Source organism: Zootoca vivipara, chromosome 3 (genome assembly GCF_965207765.1).
Source record: "Zootoca vivipara chromosome 3, rZooViv2.hap1.1, whole genome shotgun sequence".
Taxonomy (NCBI): Eukaryota; Metazoa; Chordata; class Lepidosauria; order Squamata; family Lacertidae; genus Zootoca; species Zootoca vivipara.
This window is the reverse complement of record NC_142586.1, coordinates 76,311,516-76,337,274: the sequence shown is the minus strand read 5'-3', so window position 1 is coordinate 76,337,274 and position 25,759 is coordinate 76,311,516. Positions and strand designations below refer to the sequence as shown.

General features: G+C 41.9%; 1 protein-coding gene across 1 annotated transcript in view; it reads right to left on the bottom strand.

The window, feature by feature from the left end:
- Nucleotides 1-697: 697 nt before the first annotated feature.
- WDR64 (WD repeat domain 64) overlaps nucleotides 698-25,759 on the bottom strand; it is a 62,317-nt gene continuing 37,255 nt past the window's right edge. Inside the window, exons 17-28 of the mRNA XM_035110526.3 lie at nucleotides 25,291-25,383; nucleotides 23,837-23,930; nucleotides 22,410-22,452; nucleotides 20,941-21,089; nucleotides 20,276-20,381; nucleotides 17,894-17,955; nucleotides 15,052-15,161; nucleotides 13,065-13,253; nucleotides 11,191-11,290; nucleotides 10,100-10,180; nucleotides 2,014-2,109; nucleotides 698-1,091 (exon numbers count right to left, since the gene is read on the bottom strand). Of these exons, the coding sequence (XP_034966417.1) occupies nucleotides 1,026-1,091; nucleotides 2,014-2,109; nucleotides 10,100-10,180; nucleotides 11,191-11,290; nucleotides 13,065-13,253; nucleotides 15,052-15,161; nucleotides 17,894-17,955; nucleotides 20,276-20,381; nucleotides 20,941-21,089; nucleotides 22,410-22,452; nucleotides 23,837-23,930; nucleotides 25,291-25,383 (1,189 nt within the window). The 3' untranslated portion in view covers nucleotides 698-1,025. The remainder of the gene's footprint in view (nucleotides 1,092-2,013; nucleotides 2,110-10,099; nucleotides 10,181-11,190; nucleotides 11,291-13,064; nucleotides 13,254-15,051; nucleotides 15,162-17,893; nucleotides 17,956-20,275; nucleotides 20,382-20,940; nucleotides 21,090-22,409; nucleotides 22,453-23,836; nucleotides 23,931-25,290; nucleotides 25,384-25,759) is intronic.

Here is a 25,759-nt window from a genome sequence, read left to right as displayed (position 1 = left end):
AGGTAAAGGACCCCTGGCAGTTAAGTCCAGTCACGAACGACCCTAGGGTTGCGGTGCTCATCTCACTTTATTGGCTGAGGGAGCCGACGTTTGTTCACAGACAGTTTTTCCAGGTCATGTGGCCAGCATGACTAAGCCGCTTCTGGCGAAACCAGAGCAGCACACGGAAATGCCATTTACCTTCCCGCCAGAGCGGTACCTATTTATCTACTTGCACTTTGATGTGCTTTCGAATTGCTAGGTTGGCAGGACCTGGGACCTAGCAATGGGAGCTCACCCTGTCTTCCAATCAGCAAGCACTAGGCTCAGTGATTTAGACCACAGCGCCACCTGCGTCCCAATCGGCACAGATACTTAATCTGTGCTTATGTTGGATATTTTCTGGTATTAATAACAGAAAAGCTAAATGTTTTTTAAAAAAGTTTTCAATATGATCCAGAGGGGGAATCTTAGCCTTTTGCAGCAAAACCAACAGAGAGCCTCATAGCAACTTAAAGACTTTAACTGACCTGAATAAAGTTCATCAGAGGCACATTATCCTCAGCTGGCAGGTGTGAGTGTACAGAGGACAGGAAAAACTGTTAACATTGGGGTAAAAATGGCAAAGACATGCAAAAAGCACAGTCTGTAACAATTCAGCTCAAATCTAAATTTACACCAACAGCAGTAACTAGTGAAAACACAATCATAGTGAAAGCACTGCTCAGTAAATCAACACCTGAGGTTGAACAGGAAGCTGCTGTCTCCATCCAAACCCAAATTAACAGAATTTAGTTTTTAGTTCTAGTTCAGATATAGTGTGTTGGAGTCTCACTTTAAAATCCCTCTGTTGGAGAATAGCAATGATTTTAACAACGGGAAAAGAAACTGCTGAAAATTATGTCCGTAGGCTTGTGCTAGTGTTTCAGATACAAAAATCCAGAGATCTTTCCTTTTGTGTTAGCATGATTTTATTTTCACCGATGTTCATTGCAACACATCTTCCTGTTTCATGGTTTTCATACTTGGATTGGCATTAGAGGTGGTTAAAAAGGAGGGGCCTGAAGGTTTTTTGCAGCTTTTGCAATTTTTGCAGCGGTGATACGCGATGGCTGTGAGAGAAAGAGCAGAGCAAATGCTTACTTATGCCCATTTGAATGCAAAGCAACCCAAACAGTATGCAAGCATTATACCGATCTTTGCACAAGATCCTGAATATCAACGGCAGTACCAGCACACAATCAGAAGACCCAATCTCTCTCCCCACCTTCCGTGATTCTTGTGCAGCCCTCTTGTTAAATAGCTTTGCTTGCTTTTCGTCCAGATTTTGCAAAAGACACTCAGTGGATTGAGTAGCTAAACACTATTCTAATTTTCTGAGATTGTGAATTTGGGGTTTTCTTTAGCTGTACGCCATAATCATCACAATTACAAAAAAAAAAAAGGTTTGACATACAGTATCTCGCTTTGCATGTAATGAGTCTATCTCCTATATTGGTTTCAGTTTTTAAGTTGCATTACTGAAATAAATGAACTTTTCGATGATATTCTAATTTTCACCTGTATATATCTGCATTTTTGTACATATTACTTGGCTGGAAAACTGCATTTCAAAATTCAGAGCAGGGCAAATTTCAAAGGAAGGCTGTGCTTTGTCCACATATTGTTTTGGAAAGGGGGAATTAGGGAGTTTTGCCTATAAATGCAAAGTGAATTGGATTTATCCCCCATCCTGGCTTGTAGACTTTGAAGGTTCACTGTGATGAAAAAAGAATGCTATAACCATTTAGTTTACTGTTTTGCTTTTTGCACTTTATTATTTCTCCCAAGCTTAATTTCATTTTTGCAAAACAAACTACCCACAGCCAATTGACCAAGAAGTAGCCAAACAGATGTGTCAGTTCAGAAGGTGAATTATTTGAATTTAAGCAGATTCAATTCTATTGCCTGAAATTTAAAATCTAGAAACTCCCTCCATGCGTCTCACATTCTTAGACATAACATGCATGCTGCACAAAGAAACAGTACACTTACTGAATAGGAATTAATTCTGCTTCTCCTGCCAATACTGTCTGTTGAGTCTTCCTGATCCTTTGTAGGAATAGGTTTAATCTTCGGAGGAGTTGTAACCTTTTACAAGTAATTTAGAAAAAAATCAAGAATTATGTGGACAGGTGCAACGTTTGTGAAATCTGCACTAAGGAAAAATCCCTTAGTCAGCTTCTTGCTGTTATTTATATAAAACACTTTTGATGTGCAAGTTTTTTTACATTTATCAGGTTCAGCCTCGCAGCAATCCCTTGCAGTAGCTCAATATTATAATTTCTTTTTCATAAGGTAAACTGAGGCTGAGATAGAAGTTATTTGCCAGGGAAACTTAACTAACACATACATAGCTGAGGTAGGTGTGATTTATGCCAACAATGCTCTTCTGCATTCTAAATAGGACACACATGACAAGTCTCTATGCAAAAGCATAAATGTCCATAAATCTGACGTCACAAATGGGATTGTCCATAAACCAGTGAGAAAATATCCCCAACTCCTAGGACATTCTGTAATTGACATGGTGGCCATTTTGGAATATTTTAAATGAAACAATACAACACAAAAATTCATCAAGCAGTTTCATCTTGCAGTGGGTGAAATGGAGGCAAATAATTTTATTATAGCACAACTAGATGGTCAATACCAGCATATCTGTGCTATCTATGACTGTTTGCTGTGAATGGTTCCCTGCCCACTGCAGTTGTTAATACTATAACCTCAGTAATTATCACCAACTTGGTACCGTGAAAGGTTAAAGGTGTGCCTATACAATTGAAGGTGCTTATTGAAGGTCTCATTGACTGTAATTTAGTCATCTCATTGCCATTCAACTTACAATTTTCGTCTTCATATGACTGACCACTTAGATTTATCTTCATGCTTCTGACGAAGTCTATGAAAGCTTATGCCGTAAAAAAATAGTTATTTAGGGTGCTTCAAGGCTCTTTGGCTGTTTTTGAGAATGGGAAATAAATGCTGTGGGTGCTAAGGTGAGTGGGTGCTAACGGGTTTTCTATCTGTTATTTTTCAAAGTTTCTGAGTAGTGCCAACAAGATAGGAATCATAAGAATGATAACATTGCTTGCCTATGTAGGCATGTTTGTGTTCGTTTATTCAAGGGGCCATGACCAACTATGTGATATAAGTCTACAGATGGTTCTAGATTACAAAGCCTTTTATACCAATATACCTGTCTTCTCATGCCAATTTTTGCCGTTTACGGTGTACAGATAGCCTAAAGTGAAACCACTCCACCACCGACAGTTTTACAAAAACATCCCTTTGGCAACCCAGCAAGTGGTGACCTAAAAATCTTACAAATATGGTGTCAGGTTATTATTTCCAAAAAAAGCAAACTTGTTCTTCTGGCTTTCGCTTTTGGAACAGTGTCATTCTTTTGGTCACATCTACATGGCTTGAAGAAGCCCACCTTCTTAAACTATTTCCCCCCAAGATAATATAGCTTGTGCCCGTCTGGCCTCTTCTTGAACAACCTCCAAGGAAGAAGATCCAACAGCCCCCTCAAGACAACTGCTTCCACTGTGGTAGTGTTTCTTCTTCAAAGCCCTTATCAATTTTACACACTAAAGAATTCACCCATGAACTGTAAGTTCCATTGGCACCATACAAAATGCATGTTTATTCCAGAACACGGATGCTGAAAGTGGTGCATGTTCTCTGTATTTGCCTCCCTTCAGTTTATAACCATTCATTCTTGTGCTGTCATTAGTGGGCAACAACATATACAGCTGTTTCCCCCCCCCCCCCGTCTCTCTACCTTGCTTTGTTGTTAGTATTCGCTGTCAGCAAAAACCACCCTCCTTATTTGAGATCCATCCTGCCCCTTTTTGCTCAGAAGTAATTAGGGATGGAGAGACCCATTGGTCTGTTCCACTTCTACAAAGGGACAGAACTACACCTGTCTTGTTTCCATTTGATTTTTAAAGGTCAGCATGAAATTAAAGCATCTACAAGGCAGTCTGAGGGATCCAGTGGTGCCTTTGTCCATTTTAAATCCACCGCCCCACACCTATAAAAAGTTCCAGAAATAATCCAGCTACTAGCATATGGTTTGCTTGTTTTGCTGCTGTGGGAGAACAGAGCAAGTCCCCCCTGAGAGTGACAGAACTTGGAGGCACTTTATTGCTCTCAGCCCCCAGGACTGCAGATTCTAAAATGGACTAACGTAGACTTGTGATCCAATCCAGATAATCAGGTTCTGGCTGGATCAAATCAGGTAAATCCTTCTCTGTCCCTATAAGTTATTCTAATATGCATTGTTGTGCCCATTTTGTGGAATGAGCTCCCCACGGCATTTCTTGACTGTCTGCTGTCGTTACTGAAATTATGTGATGCAACTACCTAGATGTTTTAATTGTTGTCACTTGTGATCTTAATTACTTTAATGCACATTGTGAACTGCTTTGAGATTTATAAAGGAAAAGCACTAATGAAGTTTAAAACAAAAACAAAAAACCCGGGCATTTAAGTTTTTAAGAGTGCTTTTTAAAGTGTGCTTTGAATTGCAATCTCTTTCCTATAAGCAAGATACACCTGTTGCCTTTAGTCTGCCCTCATAGAATCTGCTTTCTACCTGAAGAGTAGCTTGTGGTAGCAAAAACACTTAGCTGTGCTGAATGAAGGAGAATTTCTATTACTTCTGTAGAGGTGGAAAGTGATTTTGGCTTGTATTTTGACTCATTTTCAATTGCTTATATATTATTCTCTCTAAATCTTTCTCTAGATAGGTGGCTTGCTCATGCCAGTTATCTCCCATAGTATATGTGTGAACTTAATTTTCGGTCTAATTTTTCCTTGTTGACTTTCATTTTGTACCCCAGTGAAAAGCGAAAGAGTCACGTTCTGCAATTACTTTTGTTACTTGTCTTTAGCTCTCTATAACGTATTTTCAGATGTGTCTTTTCCAAAGTGCAATCCTACACTCAAGTTCAATTGCACTTTTTCTCAGTTAAGCAGGTATAGGACTGTGGCCTTAATGCACAAATCCCGATTGACTAAGAGTGGGAATGGAGAATGTGGGTTTTCTGTAGCTTGGTGCACATTTTGTTAGGGTGTTTTCCTATTAAACAACACAGACCTGATGCAATTGGAGCTTTCCAAGCAGCTGTCCCATGAGTGCAGCACCGTTTGTGGGTTAGCTATCAGCAACAGGAAAGTCTCAGACATGGGATAGTGTATGTATGGGAAGGAGTGGACAGGATGTAAAGGGTGTCAGGATCAGGTCCATACCTGATTTTGTGCCAGTCTTTTATTCAGCAGATTGTCGAGCTATTTAAATAGCCAAATTTTCAATCCTTAACAAAATGTCTTATTAAAATTATCGACTTCTGAATCTGCTTTGCAATATTTGAAGCCACTGTAATATTGGACAGGAGCAGATCAGAAAGGATGCTTAAAGTTGGTTAAACCTGTTAGCCAACTCAGCCAAGTCCATCCTTTCGTTAGGTAAACTACAGGCTGTCTATTGTCATGGGAACTCAATGTTTAGAAAATTGCTTTTTCATGCAGGATGATTTTGGGAATGTTTTGAATAGGAAACATGATCAGAGAAGAGAGCAGTTCTTCTGCCTTCCCAGATAAGAGGCAATTCAGGTGTTGGTGTGTGAAGAGAGTTTTGGGCTTCATAGGGTGCTGGCTGTTTCTATGGAGATCTGTTGTAGGAGTAGTGAACGTTGGCTGTATGTTGGGGTGCTTAAGCTGTGTGTCCCCATTTATGATCAACATGCGTATTTGTAAATAAACCCAAGTAAAACAAAACACAATTAAGTCTCCCCCAAAAAATATTCTAAAAAGAACCAACCCTGGATAAATGCTGTGCCCCTGGAGTTTCTTACCACTCAAATATATAAACATTGTTTTAAAGGCAAGAACATCATTTTATGGCTGCTTGGTCAACAAGACACAGCTTTTGCAATAATGTACTTCCCCCAAATAGAACAACTGAAATGTGTTATATTTCTATTTTTACTCGTCTTTAACTCCCTGTGACTTTGTAACAGAGATATTTCTGATTTATAACTGTAGAGTTGGAAAAAACGGAAGCAAATGTTTTTCAGGTTTTATTGCTTCTCTATCAGAAAGCATGCCACAAAATTCTTTTAAACTAAATAACGGGAAATGGAAGATTGACAGTTGTCCTAGACAGCCTAGAGAAGATTCATATGTTTTTTTGACTGCCTTGCAATCTGTATATTGGTACAGAAGACTCCAGTGTAACAGAAAAATGAATTTAAGACTCAGCTTATAATAAAGTGTCTACAGCATCTAGGAGCCAACTGGGACAAACCTCTGTCATGCTAGGCCCCAGCACACAATAGCCATGTTCATATTTGTTTCTTCCTGAAAATCTCTCTCGTTGCCTATTCACATCCAGTATATATCACAGGCATAGGGAAACTTGGCCCTCCAGATGTTTTGGGACTACAATTCCCATCATCCCTGACCATTGGTTCTGTTGGCTAGGGATCGTGGGAGTTGTAGTCCCAAAACATCTGGAGGGCTGAGTTTGCCTATGCCTGGTATATCATATCACACATCAGTCCTAAACATCTCTTAGGACAATGCCAGTTGACTGCCTTTTCTGTGATTCTATTAGAGTGGGAAGAGTGGCAGTATCACTAAGATGGGAAGGCAAAAAACTTGAGTGAAGGAAAGCCAAATATTGAGCAGTGGCAGAACTGGAATAGAGGTGAATGAATCTGACAACACTGATAATAACAATAGCACTTATATAGGACCTGTTAATGTTCAAAGTACTTCACATCAAATATCTCAGTCATTATTACAATAAAATTTAACAGGGTCGATTCCAGCATTCCACTCACAGTATGTTCCTGCTTACATAAGGAGGTAGAGGCAAATTTCTCTGATTTCCCCATCCACTGAAAACATGCTCTGTAAGATGAGGACCCTCTAGAACAGCATGGCAATGAGTGCAGGGAGTTGCAAGCAGAACCAGTGGAAATTGCCTGTCCTCTCCCTTCCATGAGTGGGAGCCTCTGCTGGACTGCAGCCCCTTCCATGAGCAGAAGGACACCTCTGGACCTTACCTAATGCCTGTACAGTGGTACCTCGGTTTATGAACACAATTGGTTCCGGAAGTCTGTTCATAAACTGAAGCGTTCATAAACTGAAGCGAACTTTCCCATTGAAAGTAATGGAAAGTGGATTAATCTGTTCCAGACAGTCCGCGGAGTACTTAAACTGAAGCGTTCATAAACTGAAGCAAACTTTCCCATTGAAAGTAATGGAAAGTGGATTAATCCGTTCCAGACGGGTCCGCGGAGTACTTAAACTGAAATGTTCATAAACTGAAGCATGGGTGTAATTTGTTCCAGAAGTCTGTTCATAAACTGAAGCGTTCATAAACTGAAGCGAACTTTCCCATTGAAAGTAATGGAAAATGAATTAAACCGTTCCAGATGGGTCCGCGGCGTTCATAAACCGAAAATTCATAAACCGAGGTGTTCATAAACCGAGGTTCCACTGTATTATGGTATGGGGGAGATGGTGGCTTCCCTAAGGCCACTTAGTTCAAGGAAGAGTTGGAGCCTGAACCCAGGACTTCCTCATTCACATAATAACAACAAGCAGAGCTTCGTTGTGTTTGCAGAATCAAGTCTTCTGAGGATAGCGGGAGGAAACAAGAATGTGAGGAAAGGTGGCAGCATGTATTAAGGTGGAACGCAAAAACTGGTTCTCCTTAGATAAAGAAAGCTCAAGGCAGCTTTCCCCAACCTGATGTCCTCAAGCTGTTTTAGACTACAGCAGAATCGGCCCTTGCCAGAATGGCTATGCTGGTTGATGAAAGTTGTAGTGCAAAACATCTGGAGGGCACCTGGATGGGGAAAACTGAGCTCAGGAGCAATGTGTACAGCCAGGTCAAAATATATGGTACAGTGAGGGGGAAACGTATTTGATCCCCTGCAAAATTTGCCCGTTTGCCCTCTGACGAAGAAATGACCAGTCCATAATTTTAATGGTAGGTTTATTGAAGCTGTGAGAGACAGAATAACAACAGGAAAAACCCCAGAAACCCAGAAGACAAAAGTCAGAGATTGATGTGCAATATAATGAGTGAAATAAGTATTTGATCCCTTTGCAAAAGATGACTTAGTACTTGGTGGCAAAACCCTTGTTGGCAATTACAGAGGTCAGACGTTTCTGGTAGGTGGCCACCAGGTTTGCACACATCTCAGGAGGTATTTTGTCCCACTCCTCTTTGCAGATCCTCTCCAAGTCAGTACGATTTTGAGGCTGATGATGTGTAGCTACTTGAACCTTCATCTCCCTCCACAGATTTTTCGATGGGATTAAGGTCTGGAGACCGGCTAGGCCACTCCAGGACCTTAATGTGCTTCTTCTTGAGCAACTCATTTGTTGCCTTGGCCATGTGTTTTTGTCATGCTGGAATACCCATCCTTGACCCATTTTCAATGCCCTGGCTGAGGGAAGGAGGTGCTCACCCAAGATTTGACGATACATGGTCCCGTCCATCGTCCCTTTGATGTGGTGAAGGTGTCCTGTCCTCTTAGCATAAAGACACCCCCAAAGCATAATATGTCCCCCTTCATGTTTGACAGTGGGGATGGTGTTCTTGGGATTGTAGGCAGCATTCCTTCTCCTCCAAACACGGCGAGTTGAGTTGATGCCAAAGAGCTCGATTTTGGTCTCATCTGACCACAACACTTTCACCCAGTTCTCCTCTGGGTCATTCAGATGTGCATTAGCAAACTGCAGACGGGCTTGTACATGTGCTGTCTTGAGCAAGGGGACCTTGCGGGCTCTGCAAGATCTCAGTCCTTCACGGCGTAGTGTGTTACCAACTGTTTTCATGGTGACTATGGTCCCAGCTGCCCTGAGATCATTGACAAGTTCCCCCCATGTAGTTCTGGGCTGCTTCATCACCGTTCTCATGAGCATTGCAACTCCATGAGATGAGATCTTGCATGGAGCCCCAGACTGAGGGAGGTTGACAGTTATTTTCTTCCATTTGCGAATTATTGCACCAACTGTTGTCACCTTCTCACCAAGCTGCTTGACAATAGTCTTGTAGCCCAGTCCTACCTTGTGCAGGTCTACATTCTTGTCCCTGACATCCTTGGACAGTTCTTTGCTCTTGGTCATGTTGGCTACGTTGGAATATGCTAGATTGATTGCTTCTGTTGACAGGTATCTTTTGTACAGGTACTGTAATGAGCTGGGATTACAGGTAAGACCTCTCCATTACAGCAGGTGCTTCTAATCTCAGTTCGTTACATACAGTGAAGATACCAGGTAGCCTGACATCTGGCTGGTTGATAGGGGATCAAATACTTATTTCAATCATTATAATGCACATCAATCTCAGACTTTTGTCTTCTGGGTGTTTTCCTGTTGTTATTCTGTCTCTCACAGCTACAATAAACCTACCATTAAAATTATGGACTGGTCATTTCTTCGTCAGAGGGCAAACGGGCAAATCTAGCAGGGGATCAAATACTTTCCCCTCCTCACTGTATACAGTACAATCCTGTGCGTCGGAAGTAAGCTCCATCTCAATTGAGTTTAATGGGACTAGCTCATACTGAGTTCAATGGAACTTACTTCCAGTTAATTGTGTACAGGATTGCAGTCAAATCAGTGATTACACACTCGTTTTCCTGGCAGCAATTCCCACTGAACTCAGCGGGACCTGCTTCTGTGTAAGAAGGCACAGGATTGATATAACTGTGGCTCAGTATGTCCTCTACAGACAGCCCTGGCATTATGACAACGTGCTGAATGCAGGTGTTTTATAGCCCATATGTGATGCTCAAGGCCTTAGTAAAAGTCAAATATTACTCGCTATAATAGGTGAGCCAAAATGTATCTTACAGGACAGTTGATATATTATAGGAAGGAAACAAAACTCAGAGCGGAAAAGGAATAATTCAAGCTCAGTAAAAAGAAGATACTTAACTGAGAAGCAAATGGTAGCAATTCACAATCTGAGAATGATTTTCAAAATTGCTTGATTTTAATGTTTCTTCCATTACGAAACATTTATTTAAGCAAATTACTTTGAACTCACCCTGTATATAGGTATAGACCCAAATACAACACCAGTGTCCTTGTTGCGAGATTTGAAACTTTCCAGGGGGTATTTGTTAATCTAGAAGACACAAACAATACCATCCTGTTTTCATTTCCAGCAAAAAAACACAAAAGCAAATACTAATACTGAAATAAATAAAAAGCCCCACCACATCTAATTGTATAGCATTTAGTACATTCAGTGATTTAACATTATGGCCAATACTGATCTTCCTAATGACCTGAACAGAAACATGCATCTATAAATTAAAAATAAAATAAAATCTGGTGCTACTGTCAAAATTGTCAAATCAGGGCTCAGAACGTGCTTTTTTGAAATTTCATTCTGACCTTCTTGCTAATAGGCAAGGGTCTGAAGAGGAGCCAGCATTGTCTGGTGACACTGGAAGAATTGGTGACAATGTACCCCTACTCCCATGCATGGATGCAATCTTCACATTTTCAGGCAAATGCCTTAAAACAGCTGGAACTGTGGCTTGTTAAGGGTACTGGAAACTACAGCTCCAGGGGGGTTGAACGATGGTTCCCATGATTATTTGTGGGGGGAGTCATGTGCTTTCAATGTATGGCTTGCACCATAAAGGAGCAACAAACTGGAAGCACCCATTGTATTTAGGATAGACATACCCCCCCCCCAAAAAAATTCAGTTAATCATGATTTACACATGCAATTCTGTCTAGCATGGTCCACTTCTATGAGTGGCTTCATGAATGAACATTGTCTGTACAGATGGAGGACCCTTCCTTTGAAGATCACAGAACAGGTCTTAGCATAAAAATACAAAATGAGAAAACGAAGTACATAATAAAAACAACAAGAAGAAACCAAAACCACCACCCAAACACATTTAAAGGGACATAGAATGTGAACCAGCCAAAGGCCTGGTTAAAGAGAAACGTTTTCACCTGGCAATGAAAGATATGGATGGCCATCTGTCATAGATGCTTTAGCTGAGATTCCTGCATTGCAGGGGGTTAGACTAGATGACCCTTGGGACCCTTACAATTCTATGATTCTATGTAATGGCAGTTTTAGGGAGTTCTGACATGACAATTGACTCTTAGTACCATAGGAGAAGCCAGGGCTTTGAAAAACTTGAAATCTTGATCAACTTCAAAAGGGCCAGGCTTTTTCAATGACAAGGAGCTTCTGGTCAGAGTCTTCCATCTAGGAAAAAAAGAGAGGAAAATATGTTGTACTTACAAAACAAAAGAAACTTAATGTCATAACCATGCAAGATAAAAAATAAAGTATAACTTGCAATAAAAAAACGATTGCAATAAAATTTAGAAAATTTAAAGCAGTACAGCTTTGCCCTTTTAATGCTGCAATTGGAAGCACAGTAAAACTCACTGACCACACAGAGGGACTTGCTTCTGTGTAAATATACATTGGAATGCTCTGCAGATGGGTGGCCCTATAACTAAGAAATACATCTTTTCTACAAAGGTAAATTCAAAAGAATGCAAATGATCCACATATATAATGTGAATGGTGGGGTCATTTTAGAAGTCCACTCATCCTATCCCCCCCCCCAGATGCACAATTTTCTCTTTGGAACTGAGAAGAGGGGAAGCAAGTCATGTTAGTTTGCAGAAACTGACAGCTGATTGGCAGGTGCCTGTGATATCATGAATTACCCCACCCCTACCCTGCAGGGCAGTTGTTCCATTTTAAAAAGTTACCTTAAAAAACAAAACAAAAAGGCACAGACCAACATTTAATGGCATAAACGTATAAGCAGTGCTTTAAACAATAAAAAAAATGTTTGACAGCTGCCTAATAGTTGTGGGTGGGTGTGCTTAGGAGGGACATCTGCATTTGAACTGGGTGTAAGTACATCTATCAAATGCAGTGCAAAAACAGGTGGGACACAGGGATTTCACCCTGTGGATGAAGGAACTGCCGACTCCTGGCTTAGGAGTATGGGCCCTAAATGCGCATAGTGAAAGTGCTAAACCTAAAACCATGTTGCTGAATTGTATTGTTGTCATTTATTATTTATAGACTACCATTCATTGCGATGTGTATTACAAAAGACAGCTTTCACAGGTTCTAACCCAAAAGGGAAGTTATTTTATACCTCTATGAAACCTTAAATGTGCACTCACGACTCATTTGAATTATTATTTTTATTTCACGGGCAAGCTGTTGAAATCTTTATGTGGGCATAAAGATAACTAGCAGATATGTGTGTGTATATATATACAGTCATATCTTGGTTTAAGTACGCCTTGGTTTGCGTATTTTCAGTTTAAGTACTCCGTGGACCCGTCTGGAACAGATTAATCCACTTTCCATTACTTTCAATAGGAAAGTTCGCTTCAGGTTAAGTACGCTTCAGCTTAAGTACAGACTTCCGGAACCAACTGTGTTTGTAAACCGAGGTACCACTGTATATATATGAGAGACAGCTGCTTAAAAAGTCACAACTTCATTTATTAATGTGAATAATTATCTTTGTCTCATATCAGAACAGGGTGGAGAGAAAATGGAGAAAGCCAACCCCTTGCTGATTTGCGGAGAGGGTTTGGGGACACTGTGCTTCAGATCAGCTGTGGCACCTGGTAAGTTTCACAGGCGTTGCTGAGCTTCGGGGGGGGGGGGTATTGTGGTGAGACTAACAAAAGTTTTGTGATAGTGAGATGGCAGGTGGGTGGAAAGGATACTTGGGTCCATGCTTGTGGCCACAACCCACATTGCTTAGCCTCAGTTCAGTTCATTCTGTAGTAATTCTATATAGCAGAGATGGGGAACCTGTTACTCTCCAGATGTTGTTTTCATCATTCCTGACCAATGGCCAAGATGGCTGGGGCTGATGGGAGTTGGAGTCCAACAGTTGCTGGAGGGCCACAAGTTTCCCATTCTTGCCTTATGCATAAGTTCCTATAGAAACTGCAGGTGTTTCTCCTCATGCAATCTAATACGTGACCAATCTTACTTCTCTCTATCAAGGACCAAGGGATATTCAAACTTCTGCTTTTTTTCCATATATTTGCTGTCATCTCTTATGGTCAAGGGAATTTCATTCACGTCACAGGGCAAAATGATATCTGTGGATTCCAAAAGTTCAAACAACCTGCGCTGACCAAAGTAACCAACGTAGCGTCCATCGGGTGCATGCCAGAGCCTGTGGGCAAAAGAAGGCCGATAAAGAAATGTTTAATTTCTAAACAGAAGACTACTAACCAAATACGAACCAAAAATGAAACAGATTTCCATTTGAAAAGAATTGGAATGCTCACAGCGCGCTATATGAAGAACCAGTGCTCAAAACCTCTTTGTCTGTAGTGGTTAGCCAGCGGCAGCCCACAAATAATTAGTTATTCAGCATGTCCACAAGGAGCAGAAGCTGCAGTCAGGCACAAGAACATCTTTGGCAGTTACTGGGTTCACTGTGTGCCAACAGGGCCCACGGTGGGTGCTTGCCCTGGGCCCTGGAGTTGCTGGGCCCTGGTGTTCCCCCCAAATGATTCTCACAGGCTTTCAGTAGTGGCCATATTTTGGGGAGCAAGTGACCATGATTTTTCTGTACAGTACCCTGGAAGTCAACTCAACTTTTGAGGAAAAACATGGCTGACATTGACATGGAATTCTACTCAATATTGATCCAGAGCAGAACTCCAACATATAGGTAAAGGTAAAGGGACCCCTGACCATTAGGTCCAGTCGCAGATGACTCTGGGGTTGCAGCGCTCATCTCACTTTACTGGCCGAGGGAGCCAGCGTACAGCTTCCGGGTCATGTGGCCAGCATGACTAAGCCGCTTCTGGTGAACCAGAGCAGCGCACGGAAACGCCGTTTACCTTCCCGCCGCAGCGGTACCTATTTATCTACATGCACTTTGATGTGCTTTTGAACTGCTAGGTTGGCAGGAGCAGGGACCGAGCAACGGGAGCTCACCCCGTTGCGGGGATTCGAACCGCCGACCTTCTGATAGGCAAGCCCTAGGCTCTGTGGTTTAACCCACAGCGCCACCCGCGTCCCTTAACATATAGCAGAGTAAAAGCTTAAACACGTTGCAGGATTCCCCCCAAAATAGAGCAGAGGGGATTATATTTCACCCAGCAGAGCTTTACTGCTACTGAAGGCAAATGAGCAAAATGGTCACAAATGCAATACATTCAGGATTGGCACTGTCCATAAGAAATCCAGATGCAGCAGATTTAACTTAAACTTACTATAACTTATAATAAGGCTAAACCTTAACACTATATACAGAATACCACACCAGAAGGAAAGGGATAGAAAGAGAAAGTGAAGCCCAGGCTCCTTCTGGCCTATTATTATAGTCAGCATGACCTTGACAGAAGAGATAACAGAACCAGTTTAAGGCAGCTGTACTCAACTTCTCTGAAGGAATAACCCAAACACCACGAACCTTCTGCTTGTTTCTTTCACACAGAGAAGCTTCCAGAACCCTCTTGAATTAATTGGAATGGGAAAGATCTCTACACATCAGATCAATACTTTCTGTACCAAGAAATCCAAACTGACAGCCATAGCCAAGAGAAACCTCCAGGAGCCCAGCAAAAGTTCTAGAGAGGCCCAGTAGGAGAAAGGCCAAACGGACGGCATTTGCTGAGTGACCACTCAATGCTGGAACTGGCCCTCTCTGCAGTTTTCCATACAGTATCCCAGGCCATGCTGTGATACAGTATTATTTGGCAGCATGCAAAACTCTGACAGAGGTGACATTCACACCATTCATTTAAAGCACATTTATACCACTGTGGAAACCATGGCTTCTCTCAGACAATCCTGGGAACTGTAATTTACCCCTCAGAGCTACGATTCCCAGCACCCTTAACAGATTACACTTCCTAGGATTCACTGGGGAAAGCTATGTGCTTTAAATGCCCCATCAAGCAGACAAAGCAACTCTGGCATAGGCCAAATTCAAATGCTTACCACTAATTGTAACTAACCTGACAGAACTATCACTAGCAGCAGTCACCACAAGGGATTTTTCTTCTTCATAGAACAAGCTGACTATTTTGGCAGAATGAGCTCTCCAGCAAATTTGTTGCTTTATATGCTGCAGAATAAAAGAACATTGTGTATGCCATCAAATGCCAACAGTGCCCTTCAGCTCTCTATATTGGACAAACAGGCCAAACCCTACGCCAAAGGATAAATGGACATAAATCTGACATCAGGAACCAGAAGACAGAAAAACCAGTAGGAGAACACTTCAATCTCCCAGGACATTCTATACAAGATCTCAAAGTAGCTGTCTTACTACAAAAGAATTTCAGAAATAGACTGGAAAGAGAAGTTGCTGAATTGCAACTTATCACCAAGCTCAAAACCATGGAGGGACCTGGTTTGAACAGAGATATCGGGTTCTTATCTCATTATACATGATAAGCGATCTTCAGCCATCTCAACCCTTGCTTTTTCATGCAAAACCATTTGCAGTCGTTTGCGGTCATCAACAGCTATCAGTCAGTCAATCACCCATTTCCACCACCCTTCTGAGTGATCCCCCCTCCCCATCCCCACCCCTCCCCACCCCTTCTCTACATAAGTGCCTGGAAACTTCCATTTCACTGTATCTGAAGAAGTGTGCATGCACACGAAAGCTCATACCAAAATAAAAACTTAGTTGGTCTTTAAGGTGCTACTGAAGGAATTTTTTTATTTTACTTCGATCCAGACCAACACGGCTACCTACCTGTAACCAGAATAAAAGAGGTTAGCAATATGTGAGGTAGCTTTGGTGGGCATTGAGAAGCTCTAACATTCACGCAACTGATGCGAACAGGTGCAGGTAAGTCAGCCCAACACAGCTAACCAACTCTTTATTTTACTTTTACATATTTAGAAACAGGTTCACAGCTGGAAGGATTCAAACTGTTGTACAAGATAAAATGAGAAAAAATACAAAACCCACCAGCTTTAAAAACAGTAAAACCACCTAGATCAGACATCCCCAGACTTCGGCCCTCCAGATGTTTTGGACTACAATTCCCATCATCCCTGACCACTGGTCCTCTTAGCTAGGAATCATGGGAGTTGAAGGCCAAAACATCTGGAGGGCCGCAGTTTGGGGATTCCTGACCTAGATGATCAGGGAACCTTGCTACCAGTGCAGACTGCATATGGTTCTGAACATTTTGAATTGAAGGGTTGAAAATGAATGCTTTAAATAATTATTGGTTCAGCCCTCCAGCGTGGAAGTACATCATGTCTGGCAGGAAACGTCTGTGTCTCCACCAAAGATGGACATCAGGCCTTGCCTCAGGCACAGCTACAGAAAAAAAGCTGGTCCATTATCAGACCAGGAGTGTGGCTAGGTATTTCAGTGGCTCCATGGGCCAGATCCTTATCAGGATCAGCCTTGCGGGCCAAATTGCTAGAAGGCAATGGTTTCTTTCCTCATTTTAGCAGCAGTCTTTAGGGATCCCCTCCTAATACTGTTATGTACTGAGCTGAATCCTAGAACAATAGGATCCAGAATGCAGCAGTCTGATTGGTCTGCAGGAGCCACCCAATCCAGCTCCAGGTGGAAGTGAATCCGCAACCTGATTGGGCTACAGGAGCAGCCCAGAATTAGCCAATCACGTGGGGCCCATTGTGTAAATAATGTACAGTGGTGCCTCGCAAGACGGATTTAATTCGTTCCACGAGTCAATTCATTTTGCGAAAAATTCGTCTTGTGAATCGCGGTTTCCCATAGAAATGCATTGAAATTTCTTTTTTTGTCCATAGGAAAACATTAATTAAATTTCAATGCATTCCTATGGGAAACCGCAATTCGCAAGATGATTTTTTTGCAAACGAATTCGTCTTGCGAGTCACCATCAGATCGCAAGACGCATTCGTCTTGCGAAAAAATTGTCTTGCAGGGCATTCGTCTTGCGAGGTAACACTGCACTGTATATATAGCAGACGTTTTTGGGAAAGATTCATTCACTGTTTTACAAGCTGCAATAATGAGCATGAAATCACTACAGGACTCCGAGTATATTTCAGATAAGATGGTAAGAAAACCTTCCTGTTTCTGCTGGAGATTCTGATGCACGCCCTTTCTTGCTTCAGAATTGCTCTTTCCTTGTTTTAGCAAGGGATTCCATGCAGGTTTGCATGGACATTGCCACGGTTGTCGGCTGGGAAACAGATATACACAACAAACACAAGATAGAACTTCACCCTTGTGCCCATCTGACCACGTCACGAAAATATGCTTGTGGGGCAAACTTGGGCCTATTGGCTGGAGGTTCCTCCTGGAGTACAGGACCCAGGGCACAGGCCCACAACACAAACTTGCATAAGATAATTTTTGTATAAAATGCCTCTGGGAATGGAGGGTGGCACTGGTCATAGCTGCCCTAAAGGCAAGCAAGTAATTTTTTTTACCCTGGGCTACCCCCAACAACATTATTCATAATTATTCATTCAGATTATTAGTGAGGTGTGGTAACTAATATGGTTAAAGTGATTATAGAATGGATATTTTGGAGGGTGAGGTGGGCTTGTCAAATCACAAACATGTGATTGTGCCAGAGTTTATAAATTTTCTAGAATACAGTAAGCCCTGGTACAACCATAAACCCCAAGTCAAACACAAAGCCCCATGTTTTTAGGATTATACTAGACCTTCACCGTTCTTTACATTTTATTTAGTCAATATTTTTAACGAAAGTTCTGATTTGCAGTGCAACAAGGAGAGAAAATGGGTAAAATGGCATTGGTAAGGGCATATATATTTTCCATGTACTGTAATAAGTAAATTAAAAGCAAGCACTTGTTTTCCAGTTGCCTCACCTTGTTGGTATCCTGTGGATCTTCTAAGAAGGAGCCAATATGCCACCGTATAACATGCCCCTCTGCAAGAGAAATGCCCCATCAAAAATAATATTTACACATATGGATCAGGAGCAATTCAGAGATAATTTCATGGTTTATGACATCTGTAAATAATGACCAAGATGGGTTCTGGATTAGTCTTTAAATTAACAATAGTATTTTATAGGTTCAGGTAGCCTTCTTGAAGCGCCTGGCACCTTACAATCAGATTGTTCAGACTCAGAAAGATCAATGATAGTTTTGTAACAGTTTGGTTCAATTTTATCTTATTTGCAGGTAAGGAGGACCACTGTCAATAACCCCTTTTGTTTATGAGAAGATTTGGTTAATACATTAAACATAATGTAAAATTAATGTTGTGGTCAATTCCCCTTTATATGGTAGAGTTTTAAGATTCTGGTTTTGATTTCAATTATGATTACTGAATCTGCATTATGTGCCCAATTTACAGCCCTAATTTTCCAAGCTGTGATTTGTTTTGTGTTGTTTGTTTAAAGAAATTGTTACATGTTTTACCAATTACAGTGGTACCTTGATTTACGAACTTAATCCATTCCGGAAGTCCATTCTTAAACCAAAGCTTTCTTAAACCAAGGCGTCCTTTCCCATAACAGCGGGGGACTCAAATTTACAAATGGAACACACTCAACAGGAAGCGAAACATGTTCTTATTCCAAGGGAAAGTTCACAAACCAAAACACCTACTTCCGGGTTTGCAGTGTTCTTAATCCATGTTGTTCATAAACTAAGCTGTTCTTAAACCAAGGTACCACTGTATTTTGTATCAGGATAAGAATAACTGTTCATTTGACAATATACAGTAGCTGAGAACTTTTTTTATATCTGAAACTAATAAAAATATTTTTTAAAAAGAAGATCTAGCACTTGGCTGCTTCCCTGTTGCTGAGCACTAATTCCTCATTGATTCCTCAAAGTAAAGTATTGTTTGCTTAGTGTTTATTTGCATGTTTAAACCAACATAACTAAGACTACATGGTCTAAACCACTGAGCCTAGGGCTTGCTGGCCGGAAGATCGGTGGTTCGAATCCCCGAGACGGGGTGAGCTCCCATTGTTCGGTCCCTGCTCCTGCCAACCTAGCCGTTCGAAAGCACGTCAAAGTGCATGTAGATAAATAGGTACCGCTCTGGCGGGAAGATAAACGGTGTTTCCGTGTGCTGCTCTGGTTCGCCAGAAGCGGCTTTGTCATGCTGGCCGCATGACCTGGAAGCTGTCTGCGAACCAATGCCAGCTCCCTCGGCCTATAGAGTGACAACCCCACAGTTGTCCGTGGCTGGACCTAACGGTCAGGGGTAATAATAATAATAATAATAATAATAATAATAATAATAATTTATTATTTATACCCCACCAATCTGGCTGGGTTTCCCCAGCCACTCTGGGCGGCTTCCAACTGAATATTAAAAACAGTACAGCATCAAACATTAAAAACTTCCCTAAACAGGGCCGCCTTCAGTTGTCTTCTAAAAGTAAATAGATACTTATTGCCTTGACATCTCCTGGGAGGGCGTTCCACAGGGCGGGTGCCACTACCGAGAAGGCCCTCTGTCTGATTCCCTGCAACTTGGCTTCTCACAACAAGGGAACCGCCAGAAGGCCCTTGGTGCTGGATCTCAGTGTCCGGGCTGAATGGTGGGGGTGGAGACGCTGCTTCAGGTATACAGGACCGAGGTAAAGGGACCCCTGACCATTAGGTCCAGTCGCGGACGACTCTGGGGTTGCGGCGCTCATCTCACTTTTACTAGCTGAGGGAGCTGGCGTACAGCTTCTGGGTCATGTGGCCAGCATGACTAAGCCGCTTCTGGAGAACCAGAGCAGCGCACGGAAACACTGTTTACCTTCCCGCTGGAGCGGTACCTATTTATCTACTTGCACTTTGACATGCTTTCAAACTGCTAGGTTGGCAGGAGCAGGGACCGAGCAACGGGAGCTCACAGGGATTTGAACCGCTGACCTTCTGATCGGCAAGCCCTAGGCTCTGTGGTTTAACCCACAGTGCCACCCGCATCAGGGGTACCTTTACCTTTAATTAAGACTACAGCCCTCTATTCCCTTTCCTTTCCTCCCTTTCTGAGGAGACATACACAGGATTTAATTTTCACTTTATATGACACCTGCATGTTCTTAGTATCGGAGTGTTTACAGATATTCTTTAGTTAATTGGAGTTATATCTTCAAAAGTTCAACATGGTTTTAGTGATTTCAGTGACGGCTAGGCTTTGGAAAGGGTTCAATTCTTGTCTGCACCCATCTTTTTCTTTTCTTTTTTAAAATCATTACAAATTGTTATGACAGCCTTAACTGAGAAATGGTTGCTTACCTTTATTAGCGGCAAAAAGTGTTTTAGAAGATACACCAGTGCATAGTGCTGTCAAAGGAATTGGAGGATGTTTTGTGAAAGGCAAAATTTCTCTCAGTAGATCTCCCTTCACAAACAAAAACACAATTGTACTTTCTTTTAACAAAGCAGCGTTTTCTGACATTGGGGGTTTGGAGTCACACCAGTCTACTAGCACCCTGACTAACACAGCAATCCTGACTCCTGGCTAGGGATCAGCAGGGCAGAGACAGATTTTACCACCGCAACCTAAATCCTTCTGCTCATGCTCACTGGGGGTGGGGGGTTGCTAGCACAGCTGAGAGGCCTGAGGCTTGATCCCTTTGAGGAATCTGTTGGGCAGATCCCAAGTGCCCCCCAAATGCCCCATTTTGTAGCTTCCCACAGGCTATTGTTGGAAAACAGCTGGACCAGGGTGAATTCTAAACGATGATTTTTTTTGTTCTACATATTTTTAATCCTTTCCTTTGTTGATGAAGCATAAATAGTAATATAATTTTATGTGTTTCCTACAAAAATGGAGAAAGAGGACAGAAGATGTAGAAGAATAATATTTTTGGATTGTACATCCTTTGGCTGATAGCACAATACAAGGATGCTGGAATCCACTGTTTGCTACCACAATCCAGTTATGCAAAAGGACCTACCGTTATAGTCCAGAGATAAATAAAACCATCTTCATGGCCAGAGGCAAGTATAGGTATTGACTGATGTTCTGTTTCCTGATTTGGAGGTTCTAATAAATAAGATCCTATTGTTTTGTTCTCCAAAGTGGGTGACAATGTAAACTTTGCATCTAAAAGAAAGCATAATTGATTATAGGGATCAATCTTTCTTTAGCGCCTCAGCCCTTGCTCCCCCCCCCCCCCCGCAGGACCAATTGCAGTCATCAGCAGTCGTTATCAGCCCATCACCCATCCCCCCCCTCTGTATATACATAAGGGTCTGACTTCTGTTTCAAGTGTATCTGAAGAAGTGTGCATGCACACGAAAGCTCATACCAAAATAAAAACTTAGTTGGTCTTTAAGGTGCTACTGAAGGAATGATTATAGGGAGAAGGCCTTTTCAGTTTTGGCTCTCCATTTGTGGAATTCTCTTCCCCATGACATCTGCCTGGCACCTTCACTGTCAACTTTTGAATGCCAGGTCAAAACTATTCTCCCCCTGTCCATGCTTTGGATGGACTATGGCATTCTTTTCTATGTTAGGGGGCTGCCAAAGCTCTCTACTGGGGTGTGTATGTTGTTTTACGTATGTTTTGTGAATTGCACATGTTTTGAATAGCTTGGAGATCTTTTCATGTAACAAGCATCTAACAAGAAGTTCAATAAATAGTTAAGAACTTTCAGTTCATCACAACATTGCTTATTTTTTCCTTTGAACATGGACATATGCTTTATCGCAAAATGTGTTTTATACTGATATTTGAATGTCAGTATCTTCCTTAATAGCCTGCAGGGCAGGGATTGCTAAGGGCGATATAGACTTGCATGGGATTCTACATCTTTGCTAAGTCATTAAGTATCCTGCTGAGGTGTAACTTAGTTCAGTCTCTGATTTCCTTGCACAGTCATAAGCTTAACTTGAACTGAAAGTAACACAAGTAGATAGTGACAAAAGAGCTTCCAGATAATTAAGGCTCAATCTATGTGTTTCATCTTTGTGTAAATAATCATGATCTATATTTGGGTTTCTAGTAGTGAGTGGAGTTCACAATTCAATGGAAATTCATGGTCTCCAGAAAGGGATCAGTTCTGGTAAGCAATTGCTCAGAGATAACATGCATGGGTTTCCTAGTCTTTGTATACAAGATTTAATCCTTCATTTTACTAGTGTTAAATGCTAATATTTTGGCAACTTCAGTTATCCACTAGCATAAGGAAACTCAAACATTAATAAGGGCTTCTTCAAAACCTTTCCGTGTCATTCACTGAATGAGCATGTTTTCAAAACCTTTTCTGTGGTATTTACCAGTACATATCTTTAACTATTCCTTTACTTAACCACTATTCCTTTACTTAATTTCTGATAGCTATTTTTTAAAAAAAGTTTTCTCAAACAAGGTCTTATATTAGAAGATTTTCTGCAATGTAACTCTGACATTCCAGTTCATACCTGAAGTTTCTGTTTTGGTATCAGTTTCTCTTTTAACATCTTCCTGAAATTAAACAACAGCATGCATATTGAAATAGAGGTTCGGAACTAAAAATAGCTTGCATAAAAACTAAACTCTAGTTGTTGACTAGTGGGAAGAAAAAATATATATACTTCCATTCCCAGAAATGCTGACAACATAATTGCTTCAGTTTCCAAAAATCCTTTATCTTGATTCAGAGTCCACAAATGATAGCCTATAAACCTATTCCTGTGACAGTAATAAATTTTAATTCTGATTTTTAATTGTAATCTGTGGGTGAAAGCCAGGTAATATGTTTAACAACAGCAACCATCACCACCATTTAATGTATTGCAATTCTAAAGTTTCACGGTGCATTCTCCCTGTAGAATCATACCTACCCTCATCTTGCTCACTGTGCACAAATCACTGTTCTTACTGGCCACTGTGGCACTTATTGCTAAACCATGGTTCCGCATGAGCTAGGAGAAGCCCAAGCAAAGTCTCAGGCTTGCACAGTACGCTGGTTTTTGCCAGCATCCAATTTCACTTCCCCCTAATCTCAGCTTCTTTTTCTATGAACCAGAGAACATGATTTAATGTGGCATTTGGCATCTATTGACATTTTTACCTAGTGCATCGCCTAACATTAATCTCCGGCTTTTCCTAGTACGGAGGCTATCGTACTTCTCGCATGTTCTGATACTGAGCAGACAGTACAGCATTCTTTGCAGCACACATCACAATAATTGTAGTGATTATTGAAAACCTGCTTGCATATTTTTGCATGGAGGAGGGAACTGGCCTAGCTTGCTCATTCCGTCTCCAGCAATGATCATTAATTGCTACAAATATTATATTCTTAAAATGTGACTTGGTGAAAGGGAAATTCTGCTCATGCACCGGCCCTTTGACCATTCCTCATTATATCTGGAAATGCTGCTGATGTGCATCTGAAATAACACGAGAGTACTGGGGGCTGCTGCCCTTGCCCGGTCTGCTCATCAGCCCCAATCACACACCAAACTCCTTCCTGCAATGCTCCCTCCTTTTACATCTTAGCCATGCCCCTATCTATCCCCACCACCACTTGCTGACACAAGCCCCTTCCTCTTCCAGCTTGCTCCAATCCCCACCAGGTTTTAAGGAGGAGGGGATGAGCTTCAGAGACCAAATTTTCTAAACTCCCTCCCTCCACTATTGAACCTTACAGCAGTTGTGTTGAATGGAGGAGGAAGGCACTTCACAGAGCTGTTTGCCAAACTGCTCTTTGAAGCAGCTCTGCCCTTCCCATTGAACAGTGCGCCTTGGCCACCTGCTACCCTGTTGCCACACTGGAGTCTGAGTTTTTAGCAAATCTAAATGTTAACATGCACAACATTCTTACAAGTGTTCTTGGCTGCTGTACAAACATCAAAGGGCATACCTTCTTTATGCTTGCAAAGCTGTCTTCCACCTCCTGTGTAGGGTTGACATCATTCAGTATGTCTGAACTTGCGGTGGAATCCACACTAAGTTTCCTTCGTGAAAGAGAGAGTATGGGTGTCAAAGAATGTTAATAGGCATTTGATAATGCCAAACAGAAATGCCAGAAGCTTACACCTAAAGAATATTGTATTGGCAATGATGTAATACTAATACTAATAATTTATTATTTGTACCCCAGCCACTCTGGGCGGCTTCCAACAAAGATTAAAAATACATTAAAATGAGGGCCTACTTGAAAACAAGACTGGCAAATTTCCCCAACAGCTTTAAATGGCAAATGTTTTGGAGATGGGACAGAATGGAAGCAGTTGCCTTTGCCATGCAGAATTTGAGCAACACCAATACCAACCTGAAGTGTAACCTAATGGGTTGTGAATACAAGGCCAAACATGCAAGGAGCTGATTGCCCTTCCCCACATTCCTACCTTAGCAGGGGCATATATAAAACTAAGTTAGACTTTGTTCATCTAGCCCTGTACTGAATACTCAGTGCTGCCATATCTACTTAAGAGAGCTGCTGTCTGTTGGAGAAGACAGCACTGGATGGACCAATAACGTAAAGACCTAAACTGTTTAGGACCAGGTTATTTGAAGGACTGCCTTTATTGGGGAACCAGCTTGTTGGTCTGCCATTAAAATTAGACTGGTGGGCAGAGCTTTTTCATGGGGGACCCCTAATGTGTGAAACTCCCTCCCAAGTGAAGTGTGGCTGGCTCCATCAGCCAGGAATCATATAAACAAGCAAATAAATAAATAAATAAAATATTTGCCCCAATTAACAGTAATAAAGAAATATAGGAAGGGGGAGAAGAAGCCCAGCTGCATTAGCAGGGGTCAGCAAACTTTTTCATCAGGGAGCCGGCCCACTGTCCCTCAGACCTTGTGCGGGGCTGAACTATATTTTGGAGAAAAATATGAACGAATTCCTATGCCCTACAAATAACCCAGAGATGCATTTTAAATAAAAGTTCACATTCTACTCATGTAAAAACACCAGGCAGGCCCCACAAATAACCCAGAGGTGCATTTTAAATAAAAGGACACATTCTACTCATGTAAAAACATGCTGATTCCTGGACCGTCCGCGGGCTGGATTTAGAAGGGAATTGGGCCTCATCCGGCCCCCGGGCCTTAGTTTGTTGGGACCCTGCATTGGTGGAAGTCCACTTGTGCAACACTGGCTGCCACCACTAGGTTGGAGAAACGCTCTTCAGTTTCACTCAAGTCCAAGAGCTACCGTAGCTCACTCACTGTTTCTTTAACCCAGTATAGGTCTAATGCAGCATTTGCCAACCTTGAGCCTTCTTAGCAACCCCAAACATCTGGAGGGCTCCAAGTTAGCAAAAGCTGGCCTAATGTGACTTGTACATGCCTGATATATAGTCCACCTACCTGTCTGAGACAGCACCTCGGTAGAGGAACAGTAACCCGTTGATTCCTAATAATTCTTCTCCATCTTCTTGGACAGTATTTCCAGCTTTAAATCTGTAAAGAAAGTATTAGGTGTGTACTGAAGGATGCATTGGTTGGGAGCTAATTTCAACCCTTTCCAGATGTTGAACTGAGCAAGGTCAAAGGGGTAGCACATAGCTTCTGCCCAGTGACTCATATGACCCAAGCCAAGATGGAGGCAAGGAGCTGGTCCCCTCTGGCAGTGTGAGCAGTATGAGACAGATTGTCCCAAGTTCCCTGCTTTATGTATCTCACCTGCTTGCTCCCAATTGTCTGTCTCTCTGCCTACTCAGGGTCGTGATCAGCCAAGGTGCATGAAGGGCAGCACTCTGGCAAGAGCCTCCGTTGAGGGTCAAGCTGGAGAAAAGTGGGGAAAGGGGCTGAAGAAGGCCCTTGCCTGGGTCTCAGA